Source organism: Hydra vulgaris, chromosome 01 (genome assembly GCF_038396675.1).
Source record: "Hydra vulgaris chromosome 01, alternate assembly HydraT2T_AEP".
Taxonomy (NCBI): Eukaryota; Metazoa; Cnidaria; class Hydrozoa; order Anthoathecata; family Hydridae; genus Hydra; species Hydra vulgaris.
The window spans coordinates 26,902,908-26,928,061 of NC_088920.1; the positions used below are offsets into that span (position 1 = coordinate 26,902,908).

At 27.2% G+C, this 25,154-nt stretch overlaps 2 protein-coding genes across 2 annotated transcripts in view; both read right to left on the minus strand.

Moving 5' to 3' along the window:
* Window positions 1-25,154, minus strand: part of LOC100200618 (laminin subunit alpha-3) — a 59,663-nt gene that overhangs the window by 21,073 nt on the left and 13,436 nt on the right. Inside the window, exons 9-25 of the mRNA XM_065787791.1 lie at window positions 23,892-24,032; window positions 20,274-20,411; window positions 18,971-19,320; window positions 18,340-18,439; window positions 18,094-18,249; window positions 17,856-17,949; window positions 13,852-14,008; window positions 13,347-13,458; window positions 9,692-9,861; window positions 8,748-9,525; window positions 8,409-8,659; window positions 7,860-8,193; window positions 7,109-7,449; window positions 5,561-5,697; window positions 2,663-2,816; window positions 2,336-2,431; window positions 2,158-2,241 (exon numbers count right to left, since the gene is read on the minus strand). Of these exons, the coding sequence (XP_065643863.1) occupies window positions 2,158-2,241; window positions 2,336-2,431; window positions 2,663-2,816; window positions 5,561-5,697; window positions 7,109-7,449; window positions 7,860-8,193; window positions 8,409-8,659; window positions 8,748-9,525; window positions 9,692-9,861; window positions 13,347-13,458; window positions 13,852-14,008; window positions 17,856-17,949; window positions 18,094-18,249; window positions 18,340-18,439; window positions 18,971-19,320; window positions 20,274-20,411; window positions 23,892-24,032 (3,593 nt within the window). The remainder of the gene's footprint in view (window positions 1-2,157; window positions 2,242-2,335; window positions 2,432-2,662; window positions 2,817-5,560; window positions 5,698-7,108; window positions 7,450-7,859; window positions 8,194-8,408; window positions 8,660-8,747; window positions 9,526-9,691; window positions 9,862-13,346; window positions 13,459-13,851; window positions 14,009-17,855; window positions 17,950-18,093; window positions 18,250-18,339; window positions 18,440-18,970; window positions 19,321-20,273; window positions 20,412-23,891; window positions 24,033-25,154) is intronic.
* Window positions 10,170-11,668, minus strand: LOC136074997 (uncharacterized). The gene is made up of 2 exons (XM_065787188.1): window positions 11,588-11,668; window positions 10,170-11,433 (listed from the first exon to the last, which is right to left on the minus strand). Exons 1-2 carry the CDS (start codon window positions 11,666-11,668, stop codon window positions 10,303-10,305), a joined length of 1,212 nt encoding a protein of 403 aa, XP_065643260.1. The 3' UTR covers window positions 10,170-10,302.

Sequence of the window (25,154 nt, forward strand, 5' to 3'; positions counted from 1 at the left end):
TCCAGGGATCCTTAAAAGGGATAACGGGGTAAATGTTGCTTCAAATAGTTGACCATTATTTAAAAAAATCATTTAAAAAAAAAAATTTTATTGACATTATCTTTGTAATGACTTCTTTATGATTTTTAATATTTTATTTTGTAACAGTTTTTAAATTAGTATTTTACGTATAATAACAATCTAAACAAATTAGACATAAAAAAAAAATAAGTGAGTACGATGTTATTTTTGATGTTTTATAACTTATTATAACTTTACTTCCTACAAAAAATGTCGCTAAAAACTTAATAAACAATGCTTATTTATTTTAAAAACTTTTATTTTTTTAATTTTATTTGAAAATAGTTTTTTACTTTTTATTAATTTCATTTTTATTTTTCATTTTTTAACTTAATTATGAGCTTAATTCCAACTTTTTTAACTTAATTATGCACTTTTTTTATGCATTTTTTTAATGCATTTTTTAACTTAATTATGCGCTTAATTAAACTTAATACCAATTATCAGTTATTCTCCTGTGTTGCTTCTTTAACTAAAACTCAATTCCAATTATCAGTTATTCTCTTGTGTTGCTTCTTTAACTAAAACTTAATTCCAATTATCAGTTATTCTCCAATGTTGCCTCTAAACCGTGATCGTTTAACTAAACCGTGATCTTAAACTCACGCTCTTCTTCTTGACTTTTAAAACTGTTATTACTAATTACATGTTAATTATTATTACATTTTGATTAGGATTTTGCTTATATTTGACTATGTTTATATTTGTGTACATATATGTTTATATTTGTATATGTATATATATGTATATATGTATATATATATATATATATATATATATATATATATATATATATATATATATATATATATATATACGTACATATTTTTATATATATATAAAATATTTTTCGCATTGGTAAAATATGACTCTGATGAATGCTGAAATAAACATATGGTTGAAATATGTTAACAGCTCTAAGGTAGGTTGATATATTTGTGTACCGTATTATTATTTTTTTAAATTTCTACCACATTTAATAAAATAAAGAGAAATAATAGAACAGAACCAAGGTTAAAGTTTATATTTTAAAAAAAACAGTTAAAACACAAACACACACAAACACACACACACACACACACACACACACACACACACACACACACACACACACACACATGGAAACAAAAGCTTTGATGTTACAGGCCAAAAGATTTAAGTTAACTTTTGTATATATCAACTTAGCTATGCTATATGCATAAAATGCTCGAACAACGCAAAAGAAAATGTTAAATCACTTATGAAGCTAAGATCATTACTTTCTACCATTTTCTGTAACATATTGAAAACGAGTAAAAAATAAGTGAGAGGTGTTAATCTGACCTATCACAACCTGTTTTATGGGTCTGGACTTTCTAGTTTATAATGAATATTATTAAAAACAAGACCTTAAAATTGAGTAGGTATATTTCTATACCTTAAAAAACAAAAAGAGAAAAACTGTAAAAGAGATAAAGCTTGTAAATTCAACAATTATAGCATAATTGATTTTTTTACTATAATGCAACTATTATGAAATTGCTAATGCAATAATAATTGAATCAGAGTTTTTAAAAAGGGCAGATTTGTTCAAAACGTTTAGAGCAAATCCACCTTTTTAAAAATAAACTGACTCAATTAAATATAATAGAAATACATTGTTGAATTTAGTTTGAATTAAAATATTTATCAATTTAGGAAAAAAAAATCCAATAAATTTGCTTAAAGTTAAGTTTGATCATTGAATAGCATAAACAATACAAGTGAACCATGGTTTCAAAATTTGTATTGACAGAGACAAGTGCCTCTTTCAATACAAATTTTTCAATATTTTTTATAATAAGTAGTTTTTATTACTTCAAGCTAAAATTTCCCTTTTTCAAAATATTTATTTTTAGTCAAATTATGTATATAATTAAAAAGGTTAAAAATGTATCTCATAAATTAAACTTTATATATACATAACAATAATAAAAAACTTAATGATTTAATATAAACACTAAAGACTTAAATTTAAATTTTTCAAATAAAAAAAAAATGATTATTTAAATATCGATTAATAAACTTAATAAGTAATAAAAGTTAATGGTGTAAATATAAAATAAATTAAATTTGTACCTCAACAAGTGGAAAGGTAAAAGTATTATCTTGATTAGCATATCTCGGATTCTGCTTTTTATTTTTTATACTCAAACCATTTCCCTAATAAAATCATTTTTTAATACTTAATAATAATTTTTTAAACAACAAAAGCAACAAAATATATTTTGTTATTTTTTAAACCATAACTTGATACCTGAATAATAACATCAGGTAATTCATTAAGAGTTTGGGAAGTCATTTTTGTTGTGTATCTAAAGTTATACACAAAAGATCCTCCATATGATTCAACCTAATAAATAAAAATGTTTTACATTAAAAAAAATATTTTAAAAAAAAACCATTTTCCAAAAAATCCCAAAAAAATGTATACAAAGATTTTTTAATAAATTTTTATTGTACAGTTAATAGTTTTTTTAATTGTTGTAATAGTAATAGATTTTTAGTTTTTATATAAATAGATTTTTTAAATAGTTTTATTGTATGGTTAATAACAGAATTATATATTGTAAAAAGCTCTTACGTGATTCCCTAAATACTCTTGAGGAGAAATCCAATAAATCATATTTGGTGAACTTTTTTCAGAAAAGCTTGTTACAAGCTTTCCTAAGGGTAACTGAAAAACACTTTGATTTACATTTGAAATAGTCCATTTTGAACCTGTAACAGCCACACCCCTAAAAATAAAAGGAAATATTAAATATGTTTAGTGATTCCAATTAGATAACACATTTAATACATAATACATTAACAAATTACATACAAAAGCTTAGACTGAATTAGAAGCAACATCAAAAAAAAGAATGCAATACTGAATGCAATATTTAGAATAAAGAAAAAAAAAAGAAAAAAAAATTTAAATTAGTATCACCAAAACGTCTGATGAATCTGGCAAAACATAAGGTTCAATGAATAAAAACTTTTTTTTCTGATTTTTTATATTTAACATACTTTAATGATTTTTAGAGAAAATTTATTTTAAGAATTTTTCATAGATTAGGTTTGACCAATAAAATATTACTTAAAGTACAAGAAATGTTTATAAAGAGTTTTGGAGCTATACCCTTGTTAAGAAATTACTGAAAAAAATCTCGGCTTTTAAAAAAGGCAAAAAAAATGACACGAGTCAAGAAAATTTTTATCATCTGAGGCATTAATGACTGATAAACAAACCAAAAGAAAAATTATAAGATGCAATCCAAGAAACAATATCTGAACAAACAGATCAGCATATATATGGAACAATGTTTAAAAAACTCAAATTTGAAATAGATTGGGCTTTAAAAAATATAGGGCAATTGGTAAAAGGAAATTGGCACAAATAATCAAGCTGTCGCAGTCTTGAATGAAATGTACTGATTTTACAAATCCATAGTATAAAGTTTTACATGAAATTGAATTTGAAATGAAAAATTCCAACAGAATCCAGATTCCAGCAGAATCTATGAAATTTATGAACATATGACAGTAAAATAATAGAAAACAATATATATAACAGAAAACAATATACATAACAGAAAACAATATATATGACAGAAAACAATATATATGACAGAAAACAATATATATGACAGAAAACAATATGACAGTAAAATAACAGAAAACAATATATATGACAGAAAACAATATGACAGTAAAATAACAGAATATTATATATAATATAATACATATAATATTTATAATATAATACATATAATATTGAAAAATTCAAAATACATTAATGTTAATTTGTATAATTTTCATATGTTAATTTGTATAATTCACTTTGTATAAGTATTTAAATATTTTAGTTACATCCTATATTTTTAACAAAGTGAATGTCGTTTCTTTCAAAATAGTCTTAAGTATTGTGTATAAATTTTTTTTTTTAATTATAATTAAAAATGATAGAAAATAAACAAGAGCCACAACAAGTAATAGTTGTAATATTATATTATATTCTTTATTCAAAAGTGGAAAAGTGAATCTTATCAATATTATAATATTATATTACAATATTATATTATATGCTTTAGGGAATAGCTTACAATAATAATTATATGCTTTAGGGAATAGCTTACAATAATAATTATATGCTTTAGGGAATAGCTTACAATAATAATTATATGCTTTAGGGAATAGCTTACAATAATAATTATATGCTTTAGGGAATAGCTTACAATAAAAAATTTGATTGGATAATTTTTTATATATATTTAGCTAAAATACTTTTGCTCAAATATCAATGTAAATACGTAATATATATGACAGAAAACAATATATATGACAGAAAACAATATATATGACAGAAAATAATATTTATGACAGAAAACAATATATATGACAGAAAACAATAAATATAACAGAAAACAATATATGACAGAAAACAATATATATGACAGAAAACAATATATATGAGAGAAAACAAAACTTTAGAAAAGAATATTAATTATTCTAATTATTTATTGTATTTTAATTTTTTTTGAATTTTTCTTTTCTTTCTTACAAAAGCAATTTTGACAACTACAAACTGTGAAACCTTGGTAGATTTCATGCAGAATCATGTGCAGAGTGCCATAGCAGAATCATGTGCAGAGTGCCATAGCAGCACAAAAAGGATACACAATGAGTTTGATTGATCATTAAAATATTTTTTTCTAGAAAACTATATAAATTTAAATAAATAAAAAAGAAACTTTATAAATAATATAAACTTTATTTAAAAGAAATTAAAAAGTTAAATGTATATTATTCTAGTCAAGATGTAATAAGTACACAATGATGTAATAAGTGATGTAGTAAGTACATAATGATGTAATAGGTGATGTAATAAGTGATGTAATAAGTACATAATGATGTAATAAGTGATGTAATAAGTACATAACGATGTAAAAAGTGATGTAATAAGTACATAATGATGTAATAAATGATGTAATAAGTACATAATGATGTAATAAGTGATGTAATAAGTACATAATGATATAATAACTGTACATAATAAAAGTGTATTGATTATAATAAAAACAAACTAAAAACAAAGTAAAACTTATTTTTGTGCTCAAAAATAAATTTTACCTTGATTATTCAAAACATTTTTTACTTTGATCACCTAAAAATATTTTTTCTTTGCTTACCCAAAAAAAATATCAACATTACTATTTTTTAAAAAAATTGAGAAAGATCATAATAGACATTGAAAAATAGTTGTGACATAGTAATTTACAGCTTTTTATTTGTATTAGTGACTAATTAATGATAACAGTAAGAAAAATAAACATCAAACTTTTTTTTGAAGTTGTTGTTTTAAATAAAGGTTATATTACTTAAGAACAGTTTTAAACTTAGTATAATCTTTGTATAATCAATCTTTTTTTAATCAATTTTTATGTACAAAGATAATCAATCAAAGCAAACAAATAAATATGTATTTTAAAATGACAACCTGTAAACTTGCGCTTCTTTGCATTCAGTTGTGTGTCCAGAACACCAACATTTCAGACAAAGCTGTTCACCTTTTTCTGATTTTGTTTTAAAATAACCTTTCATACACTCGTCGCATCGTGTTCCAACTACTGAATCCTAAAATAACATAAAAACTTGTAAACATAAAAAACATAAAATAACAAAAAAGCTTCCACTGAATAAAAATGAATCTAAGAAGAAGAAAAAAATAACTTTTTTAAATATTATACAAATATGTTTGCATTGTAGTATAGCTTAAAGGTTAAAATAATATAAATATGGAGCTAAATAAGCTGAATACATTCACTGAATACTCTAAAATCTAAAAACTCTAAAAAAATTTAGAACTATAAAAATTTTGATATAAAAAAATTTAAAGTTAATTTTAAGTCAAAACAATAACACTTTACTTCTGAAGTCACACAGTCGTGGAAAGTCAAGAACAATCATTGATTGTCCTTGACTTTCCATAAGTATATTATATATTATAGTATAGCACAAATTAAATTTTATAGTTACAAATTTTTTTTAGAGTTTTAAGATTTTAGAGTATTTAGTGAATATATTCAGCTTATTCAGCTCTGTATTTATATTATTTTTAAAATAATTTTATTTTTCACAATATCTGTGTTTTCTTAAAGTTTTAAATACTATTCTTCCATAAATTTGAAAACCTTAGGGCTTTGGTCTTTGAAACTCAAGCTTTAAATGTCATTCCTCTGCAGGTGTACATACTACATACTAAGTTGTGACATCATACTATATTCTCAGGTGTGACATTATACTGCATACTAAGGTGTGACATTAAGGTGTGACACTCATATTATATCTAAAATTTTAAGAAATTTTTTTATTTTAAATTTTAGTGTTAAATTTTAACATTTCAAATGCAGTATTTCTGAGTTTTTTAAACATCAGCAGAATATATTCAATTTTTAGGTTATAACTGTACAAGGTATAACCAAACCTTGTACAGTTATAACCTAACAACTGTACAAGTTGTTTCAAAATTGAAACAAGTTTCTAGACTTTTTTTCTGGACTTTTTTTTAACATGGGTCTAGTGTCTAAAATCACCTAATCAAATGCAAGCCAAATTTTTTGCAGTTGCAGAATGAATTCCTTTATCAATTTATTGCTTGCATCCGTAGGACACAGTTATATTTAACTTATTAGTCTATAGGTTTGCGGATTAAATAAATTCAATAATAATAATAATTTATAATCATTAATTTATAAAATTAAAATAGTTATTGTTAATATATTAATTTAATGATAATTTAATTATTAATTTCAGCAGTATTTTTTTTATAACGGTTGTTTAAATTTTTGAATGTCATGGAATTATATATCACAATTTACTTTAAAATATAGTATTTCATTTTATATTGTTTTATATAGTTACATTTATTATTGTTATAAGATTTCAATTTTTATCATTCAACATAAAGCTGGTGACTAGGTTAACATTTGAAAAAAAATATTTTTATCTGAGCATGTAATAATAGTAATGCACATTTAAAACATACCTGACAAATGCAATCACCAGTTACGGCATCACATTTTTCTCCTTTTAAACCTGCTGAGTGACAATCACATTCTTGGCACAATGGGTAATTAAAAAAACCTTTTTCACATTCAGAACATTTTCTAGAACCAAAATTTTTCTTGCACTTGCACTGCCCTGTTACAACATTACACGTTGTGTTGTTATCAATGGTACCAGTAGAATCACAACTACATGGTTGACATCCTATAACAGGATCAAAACCAAATGTTCCTTTCATGCATCTATCACAGTTATCACCTTCAACACCAGGAGGACAAGAACAGCGACCACTTACAGGATCACAATTTGAACAACTACATGCTAAATTTGATCATTATAAGAAAATTTTAGTTACCATGGAAATAAACTTTATAATATTCAACTACTTGAAGTATTGCAAAAGAAACTTTAAAAAATTAAAAAAATATTTTCAAAAGTGCAAGCGAAGTTAAAGTAAAAGCTGAAACTTTATTTTAAGTTGTTTAACTAGTAATTCGTGAAAAGTGATTCATGACAAGTGATTTGTGAAAAACAAAACAATTTAAAATAAAATTTAAAAAAGTGATTTTTGAAAAACAATTTAAAATAGCAATAAAGTACAAGCTTATTGTAAATTAATTGGATAAAATAATATTTTATTTTTATAAAATATTAAGAATAATATATAGAATTATGAATAACAATAGATTAAAATAATTCAGGTATTCTTCCAAAAGAATCAACTAACTTACGTTTACAGTTTGGAAACCCATAAAATCCCATTTTGCATCTGGTACAAGTTCTCCCAATAATGTTCTCTTTACATGGACATTGACCACCAAGCTCTGAACATTGCAAACTCATTGAGCCTTGTTCATTGCACTCGCAGCTAAGTGCACCATTATTAAAGTTACTAGTCAATGTAAAAACAGCTTTTTTGCAAAACTCAGAACTACTTTCATTTATGTCGTAAAAGTTTTTGGTACAAATATCATTGAATTCATCAGAAAGTGTTATTGGTTGTCCTTGGTATAGATCAGGTTGATTAAGTGATTCTGAATTTTCTGGAATCAAATATACCTTCTCCTAAAAATTAAATTAAAATAATAATTATAAGAATATAGAATAATTTTATTTTAAAAAACCTACTAAAAAAAAAACATTTTGCAAAAACATATCTAAAACTACTTAAAAAAGCATTTAATTTTTTTTTTTTTTTTGTTTTGTTTTCATTTTAATAAAAAAAATTTTAATCAGCTTCTACTCATTTAGCTAAAACAATCATTAAAAAAATTACTTACTATCCAACCATTTTTTTTCATAGGTATATCAAATCGTAGCCTTGCCCTATTTGATTCAAATAAAAAGACATCCTTAGTCTCTGTCTGCTTCATCATTTCACGGCAACCATTTAAATTTGGACAGTGTTTCATGTGTAAAGTTCCAGGTTGTATAGAATTTCTGTCTGAATATATTCCAGTGGATACATCAAATGATTGATGATTTGGCTGGTAGTAATGAACCATCAGGTGATATCGACCAGGTTTTAGGTCTAAAATTTAATTATAAGAATTTTAGTAACTTCAGTAAGTCCATAATCATTTAAAATAAATTTAATTATAATATAAAATGCTAGTTACCAGTGATGTCAAATGAATTTGTTCCTGGTTCAAGGTACTTCACTTTAACATCAGGATCAATAATGTAACTAGGACGAGGTTCTCCTTCTACATTATCTGGAACTACAATTCTACTATTTTTGGGTACATCAAACTTGGTGGGAATACACTTTAAATTTTTAGCAGTACAATACAGCTGAGGCGTGACAGTATCTAAATTCCACTCATCCAATGGAATAAATGTAATAGCATCCAATCCAAATGTGGCATCTTGTCTGGGAATAATTGTCAGCATATGAGTTTTATAGTCTGAAATTTCAAACACATTTACATCCATAAAGTCTCTATCTAGTACAACTTGGCGACAACCAAAAGTGTATGGACACTTATATAACCAACTTTTTCCTTGTTGAATGCCAGTACGACTTCGTATGTAAATATCTAAATACTTTTCCGACTCGCCATCATGAAAATACTGCAACACCACTACATATTTACCAAGATTTTTAAATTGAAAAACAATATCATGATTTTTAAACTCTGGTGAAAATTGTACCATTGCTTGATAGTCCAACTTTTCAAGAATTTTAGAATCATTAAAGAAAGGAACAACAGTTTTTTTAGATAATACTGTTGGATCTTCAGCTTGAATAGTTATGTAACCTTGTTGTTTTTCAAAGGGGACATACTGGTATATATTACAAAAACGTTCAATCTTAGTGGCATCACATGGATTCTGGACTCTTTTAGTAAGAGTTTTTGGCTGTGCATATTCTTGAGGTACAAGGACAATGTAATCCTAAAAAAAACCATAAGCTTTAATTAATGAACTATTATTTAATTTTTATAATAATTAATAATTAATATTTGATTATTTTTTCAATTAAAAAAATCAATTTAAAATATATAACAAATATATAGGTTAAAACTCTTTTTTTAACTTAATGTAAAAAACATCAGCATACCAAAAGAAGAGCAGAAACTTGTGATGTAAATTCAACTTTCCATTTACCAGGCTCCAAAGTAAAATATTTAGGTGAACCAGACGATTCTTTCACTAAACTAATTGATGTTTTAATAACTGTACTTCTCTGAGTTGATGGGAAATTGATTAAACCTTGATGTTCTTGGCTACCTAATAATTAATATGTAACTAATAATCTTAAAATTTAAAATTTTATAAAATTATTTATATCAGAGTTTATACCAAAAACAGTGAGAGTTACCATGACTACCATGAATTAGTGAGAGTCAATCCGTTCACAAAAAGACACAGAAACGGAGCTTCAATTAACATTGATTTGATTTGAAGTTTTCAATTATTAGAATTATTAAAGTTTTGATCTGGTTACTAATTGGTTCAAAACTTTTGATCTGGCCACAGATTGGTTCAAAATTTTTGATCTGGCTACAGATTGGTTCAAAATTTTTGATCTGGCTACAGATTGGTTCAAAAATAATCAAAATTTTAAACTGCATTTAATTAATTTTTACAAGGTTGTACCCCAACAAAAAATGTGGATTTCAACTTTATTATTGGGCAGTAAATAAATCAACATACAGAAGTGTACCTAATTTACAGTGTTGGAGTGGACAGAAAGTGGTGACAGTAGTAGTGGAGGAGATAGGACAAAAAGTGGTGACAGTAGCAGTGGTGGAGATAGGATAAAAAGTGGTGACAGTAGCAGTGGTGGAGATAGGATAAAAAGTGGTGACAGTAGCAGTGGTGGAGATAGGACAAAAAGTGGTAACAGTAGTAGTGGTGGAGATAGGATAAAAAGTGGTGACAGTAGCAGTGGTGGAGATAGGAAAAAAAGTGGTGAAAGTAGCAGTGGTGGAGATAGGATAAAAAGTGGTGACAGTAGCAGTGGTGGAGATAGGATAAAAAGTGGTGACAGTAGCAGTGGTGGAGATAGGATAAAAAGTGATGACAGTAGCAGTGGTGGAGATAGGATAAAAAGTGGTGACAGTAGCAGTGGTGGAGATAGGACAAAAAGTGGTAACAGTAGTAGTGGTGGAGATAGGATAAAAAGTGGTGACAGTAGCAGTGGTGGAGATAGGAAAAAAGTGGTGACAGTAGCAGTGGTGGAGATAGGATAAAAAGTGGTGACAGTAGCAGTGGTGGAGATAGGATAAAAAGTGGTGACAGTAGCAGTGGTGGAGATAGGATAAAAAGTGGTGACAGTAGCAGTGGTGAAGATAGGATAAAAAGTGGTGAAAGTAGCAGTGGTGAAGATAGGATAAAAAGTGGTGACAGTAGCAGTGGTGGAGATAGGATAAAAAGTGGTGACAGTAGCAGTGGTGGAGATAGGATAAAAAGTGGTGACAGTAGCAGTGGTGAAGATAGGATAAAAAGTGGTGACAGTAGCAGTGGTGAAGATAGGATAAAAAGTGGTGACAGTAGCAGTGGTGGAGATAGGATAAAAAGTGGTGACAGTAGCAGTGGTGGAGATAGGATAAAAAGTGGTGAAAGTAGCAGTGGTGGAGATAGGATAAAAAGTGGTGACAGTAGCAGTGGTGGAGATAGGATAAAAAGTGGTGACAGTAGCAGTGGTGAAGATAGGACAAAAAGTGGTGAAAGTAGCAGTGGTGAAGATAGGATAAAAAGTGGTGACAGTAGCAGTGGTGGAGGGCATTCAAACGAAAAAAAACTAATAGCACTTTTTTTTACCCTTTTTAGTCTTATATTAAAATTGATTGTTAATAACTATAATCAAATATAAAAAAATTCATATTAAATTTTTCAAAAAATATAAAAAAATAACAACTTATCTTAAGAAATTAAATAAATTTTGAAATTTCATCATCATTGTGTTTTAGAATCATACTAGAGAACAATAAAATTTCACAAACATACTTACTAGTATGTTGCCATAGTAGCGCTCCCACATTAAAGAGTATTGGTGTAATAATTCATCTATATTAGCAATGTTAAGACTCATATTGAGCCTCTAAAACATCCACCCACCTCATCAAGATACATCAGCACCCACCTACCCCATAAGGATAACATTCTTTCACTTTTAACAAGTCTCACTACTCTTTTGGACCTTAACAGATTTTCATTCAATGACTGCATCTACGATCAATTATTAGATCCTTCTACCACATCTTCCTGATTGACTAACTCTGTTAGTCACCTGTATACAATCATTTTGTCGCAGGAACATAAATATAGCATAAAAAAATAAATATAAGCAAAAAATTTGCGTTAAAGATGATCTCAAACTTTTTAAAAGAAACCAACCTAAGTATAACCACCAAATTTGTTACAGTTAAATATACTAATGACACATTAATTTAAAAATAAAAAAAAGACTTTTGTTTAAAGAATTTTTTTGAGGAAAAATTTTACTTAAATTTCTTTATAATTTTCATCTTAACTTTGTTAAGATAAAAATAATTGAATGAAATGTCAATTAAGTATTATGTTTAAGTTATCATGTTTATTTAAATTTTCATGAAATTTTATTTATGCAAAAATTTGAGTAAATACAAATAATGTTTATATAAAATACTATATTTAGTAATAAGTCTTTGAAAAATTAATTAAAAAACAAAACAAAGATTTACTAGAAACTATAATTAGTCTTTCTTATTAATATTATTATTTTAGTTACCAAAGTAAATTGAAATTTATTTATAATTTAGAACACGATTACAATAAAACATGTCTGACAACTTTAAAAAAAAAAAATTTTCTTATCTAAATTGTTATAAAATTCAATTTTTTCTGTTCAATTTAAAAAGTAAATGGAGTTTTTATTCTAAATAATTTTTGAAAAAATTTCAGAGTAACCATTTTAAATAAGATTTGAAGAGTTTTAAAGAGTTGACTTTGAACAAGTGATTAAAGAGGTGACTCTGAACAATTGATTAAAGAGGTTACTCTGAACAATTGATTAAAGAGGTAAATCAAATACGTTATTTTAAAATACAGCATTAATAGATTATATTTTAAGTATTATATATATAGATAAATATAAAATATAATTAGAAAAAAAGCTAACTAAACCAAAAATTAAAGATAATAAATTAAACTTTTTAAAATAATTTAAACTATCTAACGGATATACTTGGTAAATAATCAATTTGTAAAGCTTTATGCAGCAATTTTGAGCACTAATCAAAACTAAAAAGTTATAAAACCTATAAGTAATAATTAAATATAATAAAATATATAATATATAATAAAAATAAGTAATAATTCTTTTTTTTTTTTTTTTTTTAGATTATTCACCTCCCCAAGGCCCAAGGGGGCCACTACAGTCGAGGAGGATACTCATTTTTTTTTTTTTTTTTTATTTTTATTTTTTTTTAGTCGTTATTTGTGGTGCAACCCTCTCTCAACTCTTTAACTCCGAAACACAAACCTTGCCAAGCAAGGCCGCTGCGTGGAGAAACTAAGTTGAGCGCGGTACTTCCAGGGACGTGGTGGGAGTCGAACTCCGAACCTCTCGCTTACAAAGCGAGCGCTCTTACCACTACACCACTACCGCATTTTAAATTAATTATAATATATAATAAAAATCCCTTATTAATAAAAATCTTTGATTTTTAATTAATAAGTATTTTTAATTAATAATACAAATTATACAATTAAAACTTAGGAGTTTTTACCTTTAAAAATTCTGATATTACCAACAATTGGTTGAATTTGGTTTAAAGCATATTTGAATAAGACTTGGTATTTTGACTCTTTTTTGACATTAAGATCAATAACAACAGATTGCTGAAAAAAAATCATATTAAAAATATTTAATATAATGACAAATATCAAAATTAACAGTTCTTAATTTAATAATGTTCCAGTAATTTATCCCAATACTTGCAACTTGCCTTATGTCCTGTTGCTTTGTATGATTGGGTTTTTTAGGATAAGGCTAGAAGAGTCTGACATAAAATACTACCTGCTTTGGGTCTTTGTTTTTCCAAAAGAAAATTCTTTGTTTTTGTCTGGGTTTTGAAATCCCAGAATTTTAAAAAAATTTTAAAATTCTGGGATTTCAAAACCCAGACAAGAATAAAGAATTTTTGAACTCCTACTTTCCATGGCAACATTAATCAAACCAATCCTTAAACTATAAAAAACATCATTAAAATAAAATCATATAAAACTAAAAACCTGAACATCATTGATTGGAACATATCCTTTCCATGAATATCCAGGAAAACTTGATTCTTGATAATCAAATCTTACAGCATCACCATCTTTTGTTTTACCATCTTCAACTTCCGACTTAATATGCCAAAGAGTGGAAAAATAAAAATTGGCAGCTGGCCTAATCAAATAAATTTTAAAAGTTTAAGAACAATCAAACTGAAGAACCAAGAAAATAAAAGTTTAAGATTTTAAAACATAGTTTCAAATAATTACAAAATATGCAAATTACTCTATCAGTAGTTAATAGTAAAATTTATTAATAACTTATTTAAATTATTATTATTTTTTTTTTTTTTTTTTTTTTTTTTTTTTAAACATCTTCGCTTCCAACAAGGCTGCAAGCAGCCACTAATTGAAGTTGGAAGTTACTGTAAGAGAAAAGATGAAGATTGTAGAGCAAGATAACGATTAACGGATGATTTAAAAGATTGCAAATTATATGAATCAGGAAAGCAAGATGAAGGAAGCGAATTCCAAAGAACTGATGTTCGAGGAAAAAAACTAGACGAATATGCGTTTTTGGAGCACTTAGGAACAGTCACAGAAAAAGGATGACACTTAATTGAATGACGAGTAACACGAGAATGAATTTTAGTAGATGGCACAAGAGACGCTAGCTCTTTAGAGCAGTGCCCATTATAGTATTTGTAGAAAAGAGAAAGAGAAGCAACATTACGACGATGTGATAATGGTTGGAGGTTGGCTGCAAGAGCAGGTCCAACTATGTTTACAATGCGTTTTTGCACCTTGTCTAAAAGAGAAAGGGCATCATTAGAAGATCCGCCCCAGATATGGCAACAGTATTCCATACAAGGCCGGATTTGGGATTTATAGAGATAGAGAATAGAATCTAGAGTAAGAAAGTGGCGAGCTCGATAAAGAGATGCAACCTTAGCAGATGCTAATTTTGCAACCGATTTGATATATGGTTTCCAAGAAAGATTCGAAGTAAGAGTTAATCCAAGAAGATGAAGAGTAGGTGACTCATCGAGTACATCACCGTTCATAAATATAGGAAGATCTAAATTATTGCGATAACGATTGGCTGAAAAAAATTGAGTTTTATCTGAATTAAAGTTCACCAGCCACTGTGAGCCCCATGCTGTAGCAGAAGTGAGATCCTTTTCAAGCTCAAATGCCCCCTCCAAGCAATCAGAAGGTGTTGGTTTCTTATCACGACAAGAATAAATGGTAGTATCATCAGCAAACAATGCCACCTTAGATGTGAGAATATCTGGAAGATCGTTAATGTAAATTAAAAAAAGTATAGGGCCAAGGATAGAACCTTGAGGAACCCCTGAAGTTACAGAATAAGAAGAAGAGTGTTGTCCATCGAGGACAACTTTTATGCTACGATTGGAAAGGAAAGATTTAATGATCTTAAAGATGTTGCCGGATACACCATAAGAAGAAAGCTTATGGAGAAGACCAGCATGCCAAACTTTATCAAACGCTTTTGAAATGTCAAGAGCGATGGCCTTAACCTCTCCACCTTCATCTAATGCATGAAAAAACCTGTCAGTTATTACTGTTAGCAAATCAGCTGTAGAACGAGAAGATCGAAATCCATATTGATGGTCAGAAAGTAAGTTATTAGATTCAAGATGAGAAATTAAGTGTTTGTTAATTAAAGATTCAAAAACCTTGCTTATGATAGGAAGAAGACTTATGGGACGGTAGTTAGACAAATCAGATCGCTCCCCAGAATTTTTGAAGATAGGGATAACAGATGCGGCTTTCCAACAGGCTGGAAAACAAGACTCTGATAAGCTCTTGTTGAATAGTTTTGAGAGTATAGACGACAGCTCCGGAGAACACTTCTGCAAGACAATAACAGGTATGTTGTCTGGGCCACAAGCTGTGGAAGAGTCTAGGCAGGAAATCACTTTAGATACAGATGCTGGAGTGATATGAATGTCAAGCAATGGATCAACCTGTTTGTTGGCAATATCAGGTAGGACGCAATTAGTGGAATCAAGAGATGATATTGATGAAAAGTTTTTAGCAAACAGTTCGGCTTTGTCTTTAGGTGAGGTGACAAAGTCTGAACCGTACAAGAGAGGTGGAATTATAGATTTGCCCTTATTATTGATATTATTAAAGATTCTCCAGAAGTCACGAGAGCCTAATTTTTGAGATGAGATACGAGATTTCATGACCTGAGAATAGCGGGTTTTGGCGTTAGACAAAACCTTTTTACAGTTGTTTCTAGCAGTAATAAACAGACGTCTGTTTTCTGGAGAATTGTTTTGCTGATAAATATGGAAGTAACAGTTTCGATTGGCAATCGCAGCAGCACAGTGTGAGGAAAACCATGGAGGAGAGTGAGGTTTGACCTGGAATCGTCGAGAGGGAATAAAAGATTCCATGCCTGCCTGAATCCACGAAGTTATGTAAGAAGCACATTTGTCGACAGGAAGTTGAAAGATTTCTACCCAAGGGCCATCACGAAGAAAATCACGGAAAGAATCCCAGTCAGCTTTACTGTATTTGTAAGAGGTTCGATAATAGGGGGATTCAGGTGATGAAGAAGAATGAGATATTAGTTTTAGAGAGATCAAACTGTGATCAGAAGCACCTAAGGGTGAATGTGAAGAAACTGAGCACTGACTAGGATCAGAAACAAGACATAAGTCAAGTAGAGAAGGTAAATGATTAGGGTTGTCAGGAAAGCGAGTTGGAAAGTTGACTATTTGAGTTAGGGATTGAGAAAGGCAAAAGTTGTGGGCTTTAATGCCTGCAGAGTCACTGACACTAGAGCCAAGCCATTCAGAGTGGTGAGCATTAAAGTCACCGACAACAACTATATTAGCTGATGGATAAAGAGAGAGGGCTTGGTCAATATGATCGGAAATAACATCAAAAAGAGTGCAGTCTTGAGATGAAGGAGAGCGATATAGAACAAAGAGAAAGGCAATAGAGTGAAGTGGTGCTAAACGAAAGCACATGAAAGAATAGTCTGTGGATTCAAACCTAGTTTCACGACAAACAGGTGAATTCTTACGAATGTAAATGCCCAGGCCAAGCATGTGACTATTGGAGTCTTTACGAATCAGAGGAAGATAACCATCAACACTAAGATCACAAGATGAGACAGCCGAACTCAAATTAGTCTCAAAGAGCAAGTAGGTCTGGTGAACTTTGCAAGAGATAAGACTCAACAGAAGAAAAGTTACTTCAAAGACCACGAATATTAGTGAATGATAGGTTTAGAGAACTTGGTGATGATGATGGTTTTTTGTGTTTTATAGTTTTTGGTACTTTATTCATTTTTAAATTAGATTTATTTAAGTAATAACTTATTTTACTGGTAGAATACTAGTAGAAATTGTCATAATTCCTGATGATTCCTACATCGACAAAACTACCAGTAGAAAAACAAAATCAAAAAAATGTTTTTTGCTTTATTTTAGACAGTACTTAAATATTTTTAAAAAAGTTTGTAATTAATGTTTTTTTTTCGGAGATTTTGAAATAATTTTTCAGGAGATTTTGAAATTTTTAAAAATCAAAATCGAAAATGCTCTAAATGTCATAATTTGAATACTCTAAATGTCATAGTGTGAATAGTCCTTTGGTGTTTTTCTCTCAAATTTAAGTTGTTTCATTGAAAAGATTCTCATTTCAGTTTATTATGTTAAATTACTAAGATTATCTAAGATTGAACAATTTGAAAATAAGTATTAAGTTGGTTTTGGTCTTCATAGTGCCTATACAAAAAGGGGAGGAGGAGGTATTTATTATTTTAAAAATATAAAATCACACATTCTTTAAAGTTTCCGAACATCAACAGATGGTATTTAAAAAATATACATATAATCAAGTTTTATTATAAAGTAGCTCAAGTGTCAAGAGGTCACTACACACTGTAAAAATAGTACATACACAGGGTCTATTGCTGCATGCTATAAAAACAGCAAAACCATTATAAAATAACTGAATTACTAATAATAAATTTATTATACCTGTCACACTTTTCCCCAACAATGTTTGGCTTGCAAAAGCATTGTCCATTTAGACAGTTTGAATTCAATGAACCTCCTTCATCACAATCACAGCCTTAAAAAATAGACACTATTTGTATGCTATGTGGTTGCTTTGTGGTTGCCATCAATAATTAAAAACAAAAAGAAAGTTTCTATTGGCTTTTTTATGTTTTAAGAAAGAATGTTTGAAAAAAAAATTATTGAACTAAAACTTTACCTTCACACCCAAAAAAGTTTTTTTCTTCAAGTTTATAGTAACCAGGTAAACAATTTTTACATTTATTACCATCAACAAACACTTTGCAAGCACAATTACCATTGGCAGAGCATGAAGTTATCCCGTTGTTTGTGCCAGGTTGGAAACATCCACAAGCTAAAGTTTTATACCAAATGTTGTAAACAATAAAAAAAGCTTTCTTATTATTTCAATTACACGGTGTAAATAAAATTAAAAAACAATTACATTCACATCCAAGATCATCTGATTCTTGTAAATTGAAAAAACCAGCTTTACATTCTGAGCATTCTAAGCCTTGTACATTTTTCTTGCAAACACATTGGCCCTAAAATTTGTATTATAAAAAGATATTACTTAATAACCAATATAAATAACTTTTATGAAAATGAATTATTCACTATAGCTAAAACAATTTTTGTTATATACATTATTATTACGTAAAATAATTTTTTTTTAATTAATAATTTGTTTAAATGATATAAATTTTAATTCTCTTTTTTTTTTTTCATATATATGTAATTTACATAAATATAAAATTTTTTCATATATATGTATTTTTCATATATATGTAATTTATTTTCATATATATGTAATTTATTCATATATATGTAATTTACATAAATATAAAATTTTTTCATATATATGTCTTTTTCATATATATGTAATTTACATAAATATAAAAAACATATATACATATATGTCTTTTATATTTATGTATTATATTTATTATAAATTTATATCTATATAAAATATAGATATAAATTTATAATAAATATAATAACATATATTAAATATATAAATATATTTATTATTTACATACATTATACATAGATAAGCATATTCTAAACTAACTTACATCATTGTTAGTACTACAATCTCCTGACCAACCTTCTTGTCCAGAATCGGTTCCAGCCGGATTACAATTGCATTGCTTGCAGAATGGAAAACCATAAAAACCTCTTGTGCATTTGTTACACTGTCGACTAGTATATGTAGTTTTACAATTACAATCCCCTGTTACTTCATTGCAAACAGTTGAACGAGCTCCTTCAATACTACAGTTACAAGGTGCGCATGAAGGATAACCATAAAACCCAGGTGCACAGCGATCACATTTTAAACCAGCAAAGTTTGGTCTGCATGCACATTCTCCACTATCAATATCACAAACAGGTGTTTGGGAACCAGCAACAGAGCATTCACAATCTTAGAAAAAAATAAAAAATAAAGTGAATACGAACCTTAAAACAAATAAAAAAGATTTAAAATGAAAATAGAAGTGTATAAAAGCAATAAAGAATTAAGAAAAACTAAATTTTTACAGAAAAATGAAGAAGTACAGAACTAAATACAGAATAATGTTTATATAAAATAATATATTTAGTAAATTACAGAACTAAATTGAAGAATAAAATAAGAAATTGACTGAGAAATGATCTGCAAACAATAAGTTTAAAAAATGGCATATACAACATTGTAAATATAATATAAATGTAACTAAAAATGTAAAAAACATAACTATAAATGTATCTATAATAAAATATAGCTATAAAAAATAAAACTATAAATGAAAACAGCAAGCAGTAACATTCACATTTGTATAATAACTATACATATATGGATGATGGATTATAGATATATATGGATGATGGATTATACATATACAGATGATGGATTGAGCAAATGAGATTTGATAGTTTTAAGGTTGGACTCTTTCCTAATTTGCTTCTAGAAATCCCCTTGATTAATATAACTTTAAATTATTGTTACAAAAAATTTGAGAATAGTAATAAATAATGGAAACATATCAAGAAGTAAATAATATAAATAATGTATATATATTAATAATCCAAAATAAAGAAAAAAGAGGATAATTGCACAAAATAAACACTAGATGTACATGGAAAAGTGACCTACACAAAATTTGTCTTATTGTACGCCACATACTATGAAATTTACGCCACATACTAAGCAGTATGTATGCCACATACTATGTAGTATATAGAATTTTTAATTAAAATCTTAGTTTCATAAAATTTACAAATGCAAAAAAAAAATATTCAAAACTTAGGTAATAAAATTTCATTCAGGTGAAATTTTATTACCTAAACTTAACTAAATGAAACTTGAAAAAACTTTACTAAAACAAAAAAATTTACTAAAACAAGCTGGATGCCCATAGAACATAGGAGCACAAGTTTCACATTTTTCACCATCATACCCTGGTTTACAGTCACATTTTCCATTACCGGGTGCACAAACTGTATCTAGAGTTTTTGCAACATCACAACCACATTCTAAATAACAAAATTTTGTAGAATTAATTATATCTTAACAATACTATTATTAAGAAAAAAGTCTAAAAAGTAAAATACTTATGATTTACTGAAAAAAGACTGAAATGAGTATTTAGTTGAATTACAGTGATATTTTGGAGTTAACCTGTTTATCTCCTTAATATTTGTTATTTTTTATGAAATTTAATTTAAAAAAAAAAATTAATTTCAATATTTTCGATAAATTTTGATTTAGTTAAAAAATATTTCTTTATTTTTTATTTGCTTTATTTTAACAAACTCACTCCCAAAAAAGTTGCAAAACAGTTGCAAGAAAACAGTTGCAAGAAAACAGTTGCAAGAAAACCATTAACAAAAAGCTTAAAAAATTAATATGAGTAAGATAAGTAAAAAAGACAAAAATTCCAAACCAAGTTGGTGGTGAAGTAGTCATCAAACCAAGTTGGTGTTTAAGTGAAAAAATTAAATGGATAAAAATTTTTTGAGTGTGAAAGAACAGTTAGAGTGCAAGAATGCAATTTTTCTAAATAAATAAGTTGAGCTACATTTACAATGTTAAATTTACATAAATCTTGTTTATAAAAGAAAGAGAAAAAATTAGTAGCATTAGCCAAAATATAACAGTACAACAGACAAAATTACTCCATATAAAAAAGGATCAAAGAGGTAAAAAATGCAATCAAGATTTAAAATAGCACAATAAAAAGATGTAGTTTTAACAGATACTGAGATTGGATATATGATATATGATTTCTCAAGAAATCATTAGTGAAAAATAATACATTAAGACCTAAAGTACAGGAAACTTTATCATCAGCAAATAGAACCATAGAAAAATAATACAAGAAGACCTAAAGTAGAGGACTTGATAAAATTGTTGTCATTCATCAATATGGGAATGACTATTCTATTATCAAAAATATTGCAATAATTATCATCAGTAAACAACAGAGTTTTGTTTGAAATAAAATTCTTATTCAAGATTGGCGTAAAACTTTTTGTCAAGACTATACCTATTCAAGATGGAATTGAGAACATAAAAGTTGTAATTAATAAATTGCAACATGTAGTTGAGAAACACAAAATCTAGTTAAGAAATTATAAAATGTAATTGAGAAACACAACATGTAAATAAATCGTATTATGTAATTAAGATTACATAAATTGTAATTAAGAAGTTGTAATGTGTAAATAAGAAATTTGTAATTGCGAATTCACAATGTAAGCTTTTAGGACATTATAAAAGGTTTCCTGGAACATGAATTTGAATAAGTCAAAAATATCAAATTAAGCATTTGTATGCACCAGTAATAATAATGGAATTGAAAGATTGTTGTGTAACTTGCATTACATTATGACTCAAAAGTCTGCCATTAAATTGAATTCGTGTCAGCATTTATTTCACCAAATTAGCTTACATCTGCTTCTGGAATAACCAGAACCAACTTGTCCAATTAGTCCATGAAATACATACAACCAAACAAGTTGAATAAAAACACTACGTTTTACAAAATAAGTTTGCTTTCAATTGGGTTTGCAGTGGATATTCAAACGTTATTAGAAGTAGAGGTTTCAAACCAAAAAAATTGACTGAGGATCAAAACAAAAATATTATGACAATTTATTAAAACAAAAATATAAAGACAATTTAATATTTCCGTTAGCACAATGGCCAACTACATCAAATGCAAATTTCATTTAAAAAAAGGTACTTTCTACAAGAAACAGTAATTAAAACAAATAAAAAAGAGCTGAATATGTTAGGAACACCAATGAACAAACTCAATTGGTTATCAGATAGTTTGGTTGGATGAAACAAATTTTAACCTTTTTTTGTAGAAAAACACAAAGACAGGAGCCAAAGACAGGAGACAAAGACAGTGTCAAACAGGAAAAAAGAGCAATAATGAAAATGCCTGCTTCAAAAGGTGCAAACATACATTTGATTGCAGCTATATCAACAACAAATGTTACCATGATGGAAACTCACAAAGGATCATTTAATGCAGATTCTTGTAAAGAGTATATGTTGGTTATGTTTCACCAGTGGGTCACATCTGAGTGGGTCATATGGGGTTGTGGAACAGCAAATGCAGTATTTAAAAAGAATTGGTACTGCGGCAACAAACAAGATAATAGGAGGTGATTGTGCACGAGCTGCTCAACATACTACAAAGCATCATGCAATGATTTTAAATATGTAAAAAATGCCCAAGTTAGTGTTTAACTGAATATTACAATGATTTTTAATGACATTGTTTAAATTTAATTTAAATTTTTACATTTTTTTGTTAATAAATTATTTGTGTTTCATTTATTATTCATCTGATTTCTCAAATGAATTTTTCACAAACAAAAACAAAAAAAGAAAATTCTAACTAACACCCGATAGGATTTTTCCAGTTACCGCCAAAACCACAATGCCTTTTTCATCACTTTTTTATTTTATTGATAATATATTATTATTTATTGAAAACCAACGCATATGCCCACCTTGGCAAAATTAGGAACCAACCTTTAATTACAAGGTAAATTAAGGCAACAAAAGTAAAAATACAAAGAACTTTGTTCTGAGAATCTTATAAACTTTTCTTAATTACAACTATTATGTTTTTAATTACATCTTACGATTTCTTATTTACAACTTGCATCTTCTCAATTACATCTTACATTTCATAATTACAACTCTCAATTTCTCAATTACATCTTGAAAAGGTGTAAAGCATATAATTTTATCATCAGCAAATAGAACCAAATATTTTCCCATGATAAAATTAAGGAAAGATTGTCATGAAAATCATTAAAATAGATTTAAAAAAAACAATACAGAACCAAGGATAGAACCTTGTGGTACCCCAGAAGTTACTGAAATAAAAGAAGAATGTTTAAACAACTAGAGTTAGAAAGAAATAATATTAAATAAATAAACAACTTAAAAATAATTTTAAAAACTTTTCCAGATACACCATACAAAGAGAGCTTATACAGAAGACCAGTATGCCTAAACTTTATAACTATTATTACATAAAAACTTTTTGTAGAATATTACATAAAGAAACTCAAAACTATATTTGCCATACATGGTATGACTAATTATTACAACAAAAACATTGACATGCATGTCAATGTTTTTGTTGTAATAATGGTGTGTTTATTATAATTTGTAAATTATGATGTTCATCTTTACCATAGCATGCTAATATAATAGCATATTATTATAAATTGCTGCTATTTTAAATCTTTTAGAAGAAATATTATTGTTAACACTTCTAGATGTGAAACTGTTGATACCTTATTATTAATATACTGTTATACACTGTTAATAGATATATTGTTATTAGATATGCTGTTATTAGATATGATAGTCCAGGTTAAAAAAAGTATTACAATAGTTACTTAAAATCATAAGTGCAACGAACACAGTAATCTTGGAAAATATAAGTTATAACTTTGATTATCATTAAAACAGTAAGTACAAACCTTTACAGTAGGGAAACAAGTAAAAGCCTGAATCACATTTTTCACATGATCTTCCAGAAAAACCAAATTTGCATTTACATTGACCACTTGTTCTATTACAATTGCCATCTACTGCTCCAAACCGTGTAATACAGTTGCAAGCTATAAAATCAGAAACAATTTAAAAAATTATTTCTATATAAAAACTTGTTATGAGATTTGTTATGAGACACAACAGAGCAACACATACGAAATTTCATAAACCAACTAAATTTTTCCTATTATTTTTTATTGTATCATTTATGTTTTATATAACACATTTGTTTTTTCTCAATAAATGTGGGAAAGGAACATTTTTTTTCTTAAGCAAAAATCTTTATTTTAGGTAACTTCATTATGTAAAGATTATAACTTTCTTAACCAAGTTAAAAATACTAAATTTAATTTTAATACTCTAATTTTGACATAATTATACATGTGTCATTTTTACTTATATTTTTATTGTTCAGTTGTGGATTTTATTGTTTTATAAGTGTTACATGGTTCTAAATTTGTGGTGCTTTGTACAGGTTTCCATAATGCCAGTTTCTTATTTAAATATGACAATGTGGAAGAGTTAAAACAAATAATACAACAAATCTTATATAAGAAAAAAAGATTTTAAAAATTTTTTCAACAAAAATTTTTAATGAAATTAAAAATGTTAAAATCGCAAAAACAGTTTATACAATTCAAAGATTAGGAGGTTTATTTTAATTTTAATTGTTGTATAAAATGTTTTTTTGAACATTTTTAAGTTTAACATTTTTAAAGAAAATAATTAAATCTAAACAAACAAAAATATTCACACACAAAAACAATTTATTCACACGCAAAAATTATCAAAGTGCAAACATTGTAAAGCAGCTTATTTAAAGAAAAACTTTATTTATATAATTCATTGTTATTTAATGTTGGAAGAAACCTAATGTTGGAATAAATTTAATGTTGTAACAAATTTAATGTTGTAATAAATTTAATGTTGTAACAAATTTAAGGTTGTAATAGATTTAACTTTGTAACAAATTTAATCTTTTAAATTAAAAGAATCGCTAATATTTTTCAAACATTTTTTAAACATTATGCATTCGCAAAAATTGTTTTAAAATTATTTATAATTTAATTACTTGATGTATAAAAGTTAAATGTTTTAAAGCAGGTTTCTTTTGTTTAAAAAATAAAAGGTTGTGAGTGTAGTCGTGAAATATCTCATTCAGTTAATTTCCATTAACCAATTGAGATATT

What these genes read in the sequence shown, in the direction of transcription:
- LOC136074997 (XM_065787188.1), bottom strand. Translation starts at nt 11,668, where the DNA reads ATGAGTCTTAACATTGCTAATATAGATGAATTATTACACCAATACTCT. An exon ending in GCTACTATGGCAACATACTA is followed by an intron (nt 11,434 to 11,587) that starts GTAAGTATGTTT and finishes ATTTGATTATAG; the next exon opens with TTATTAACAATCAATTTTAA.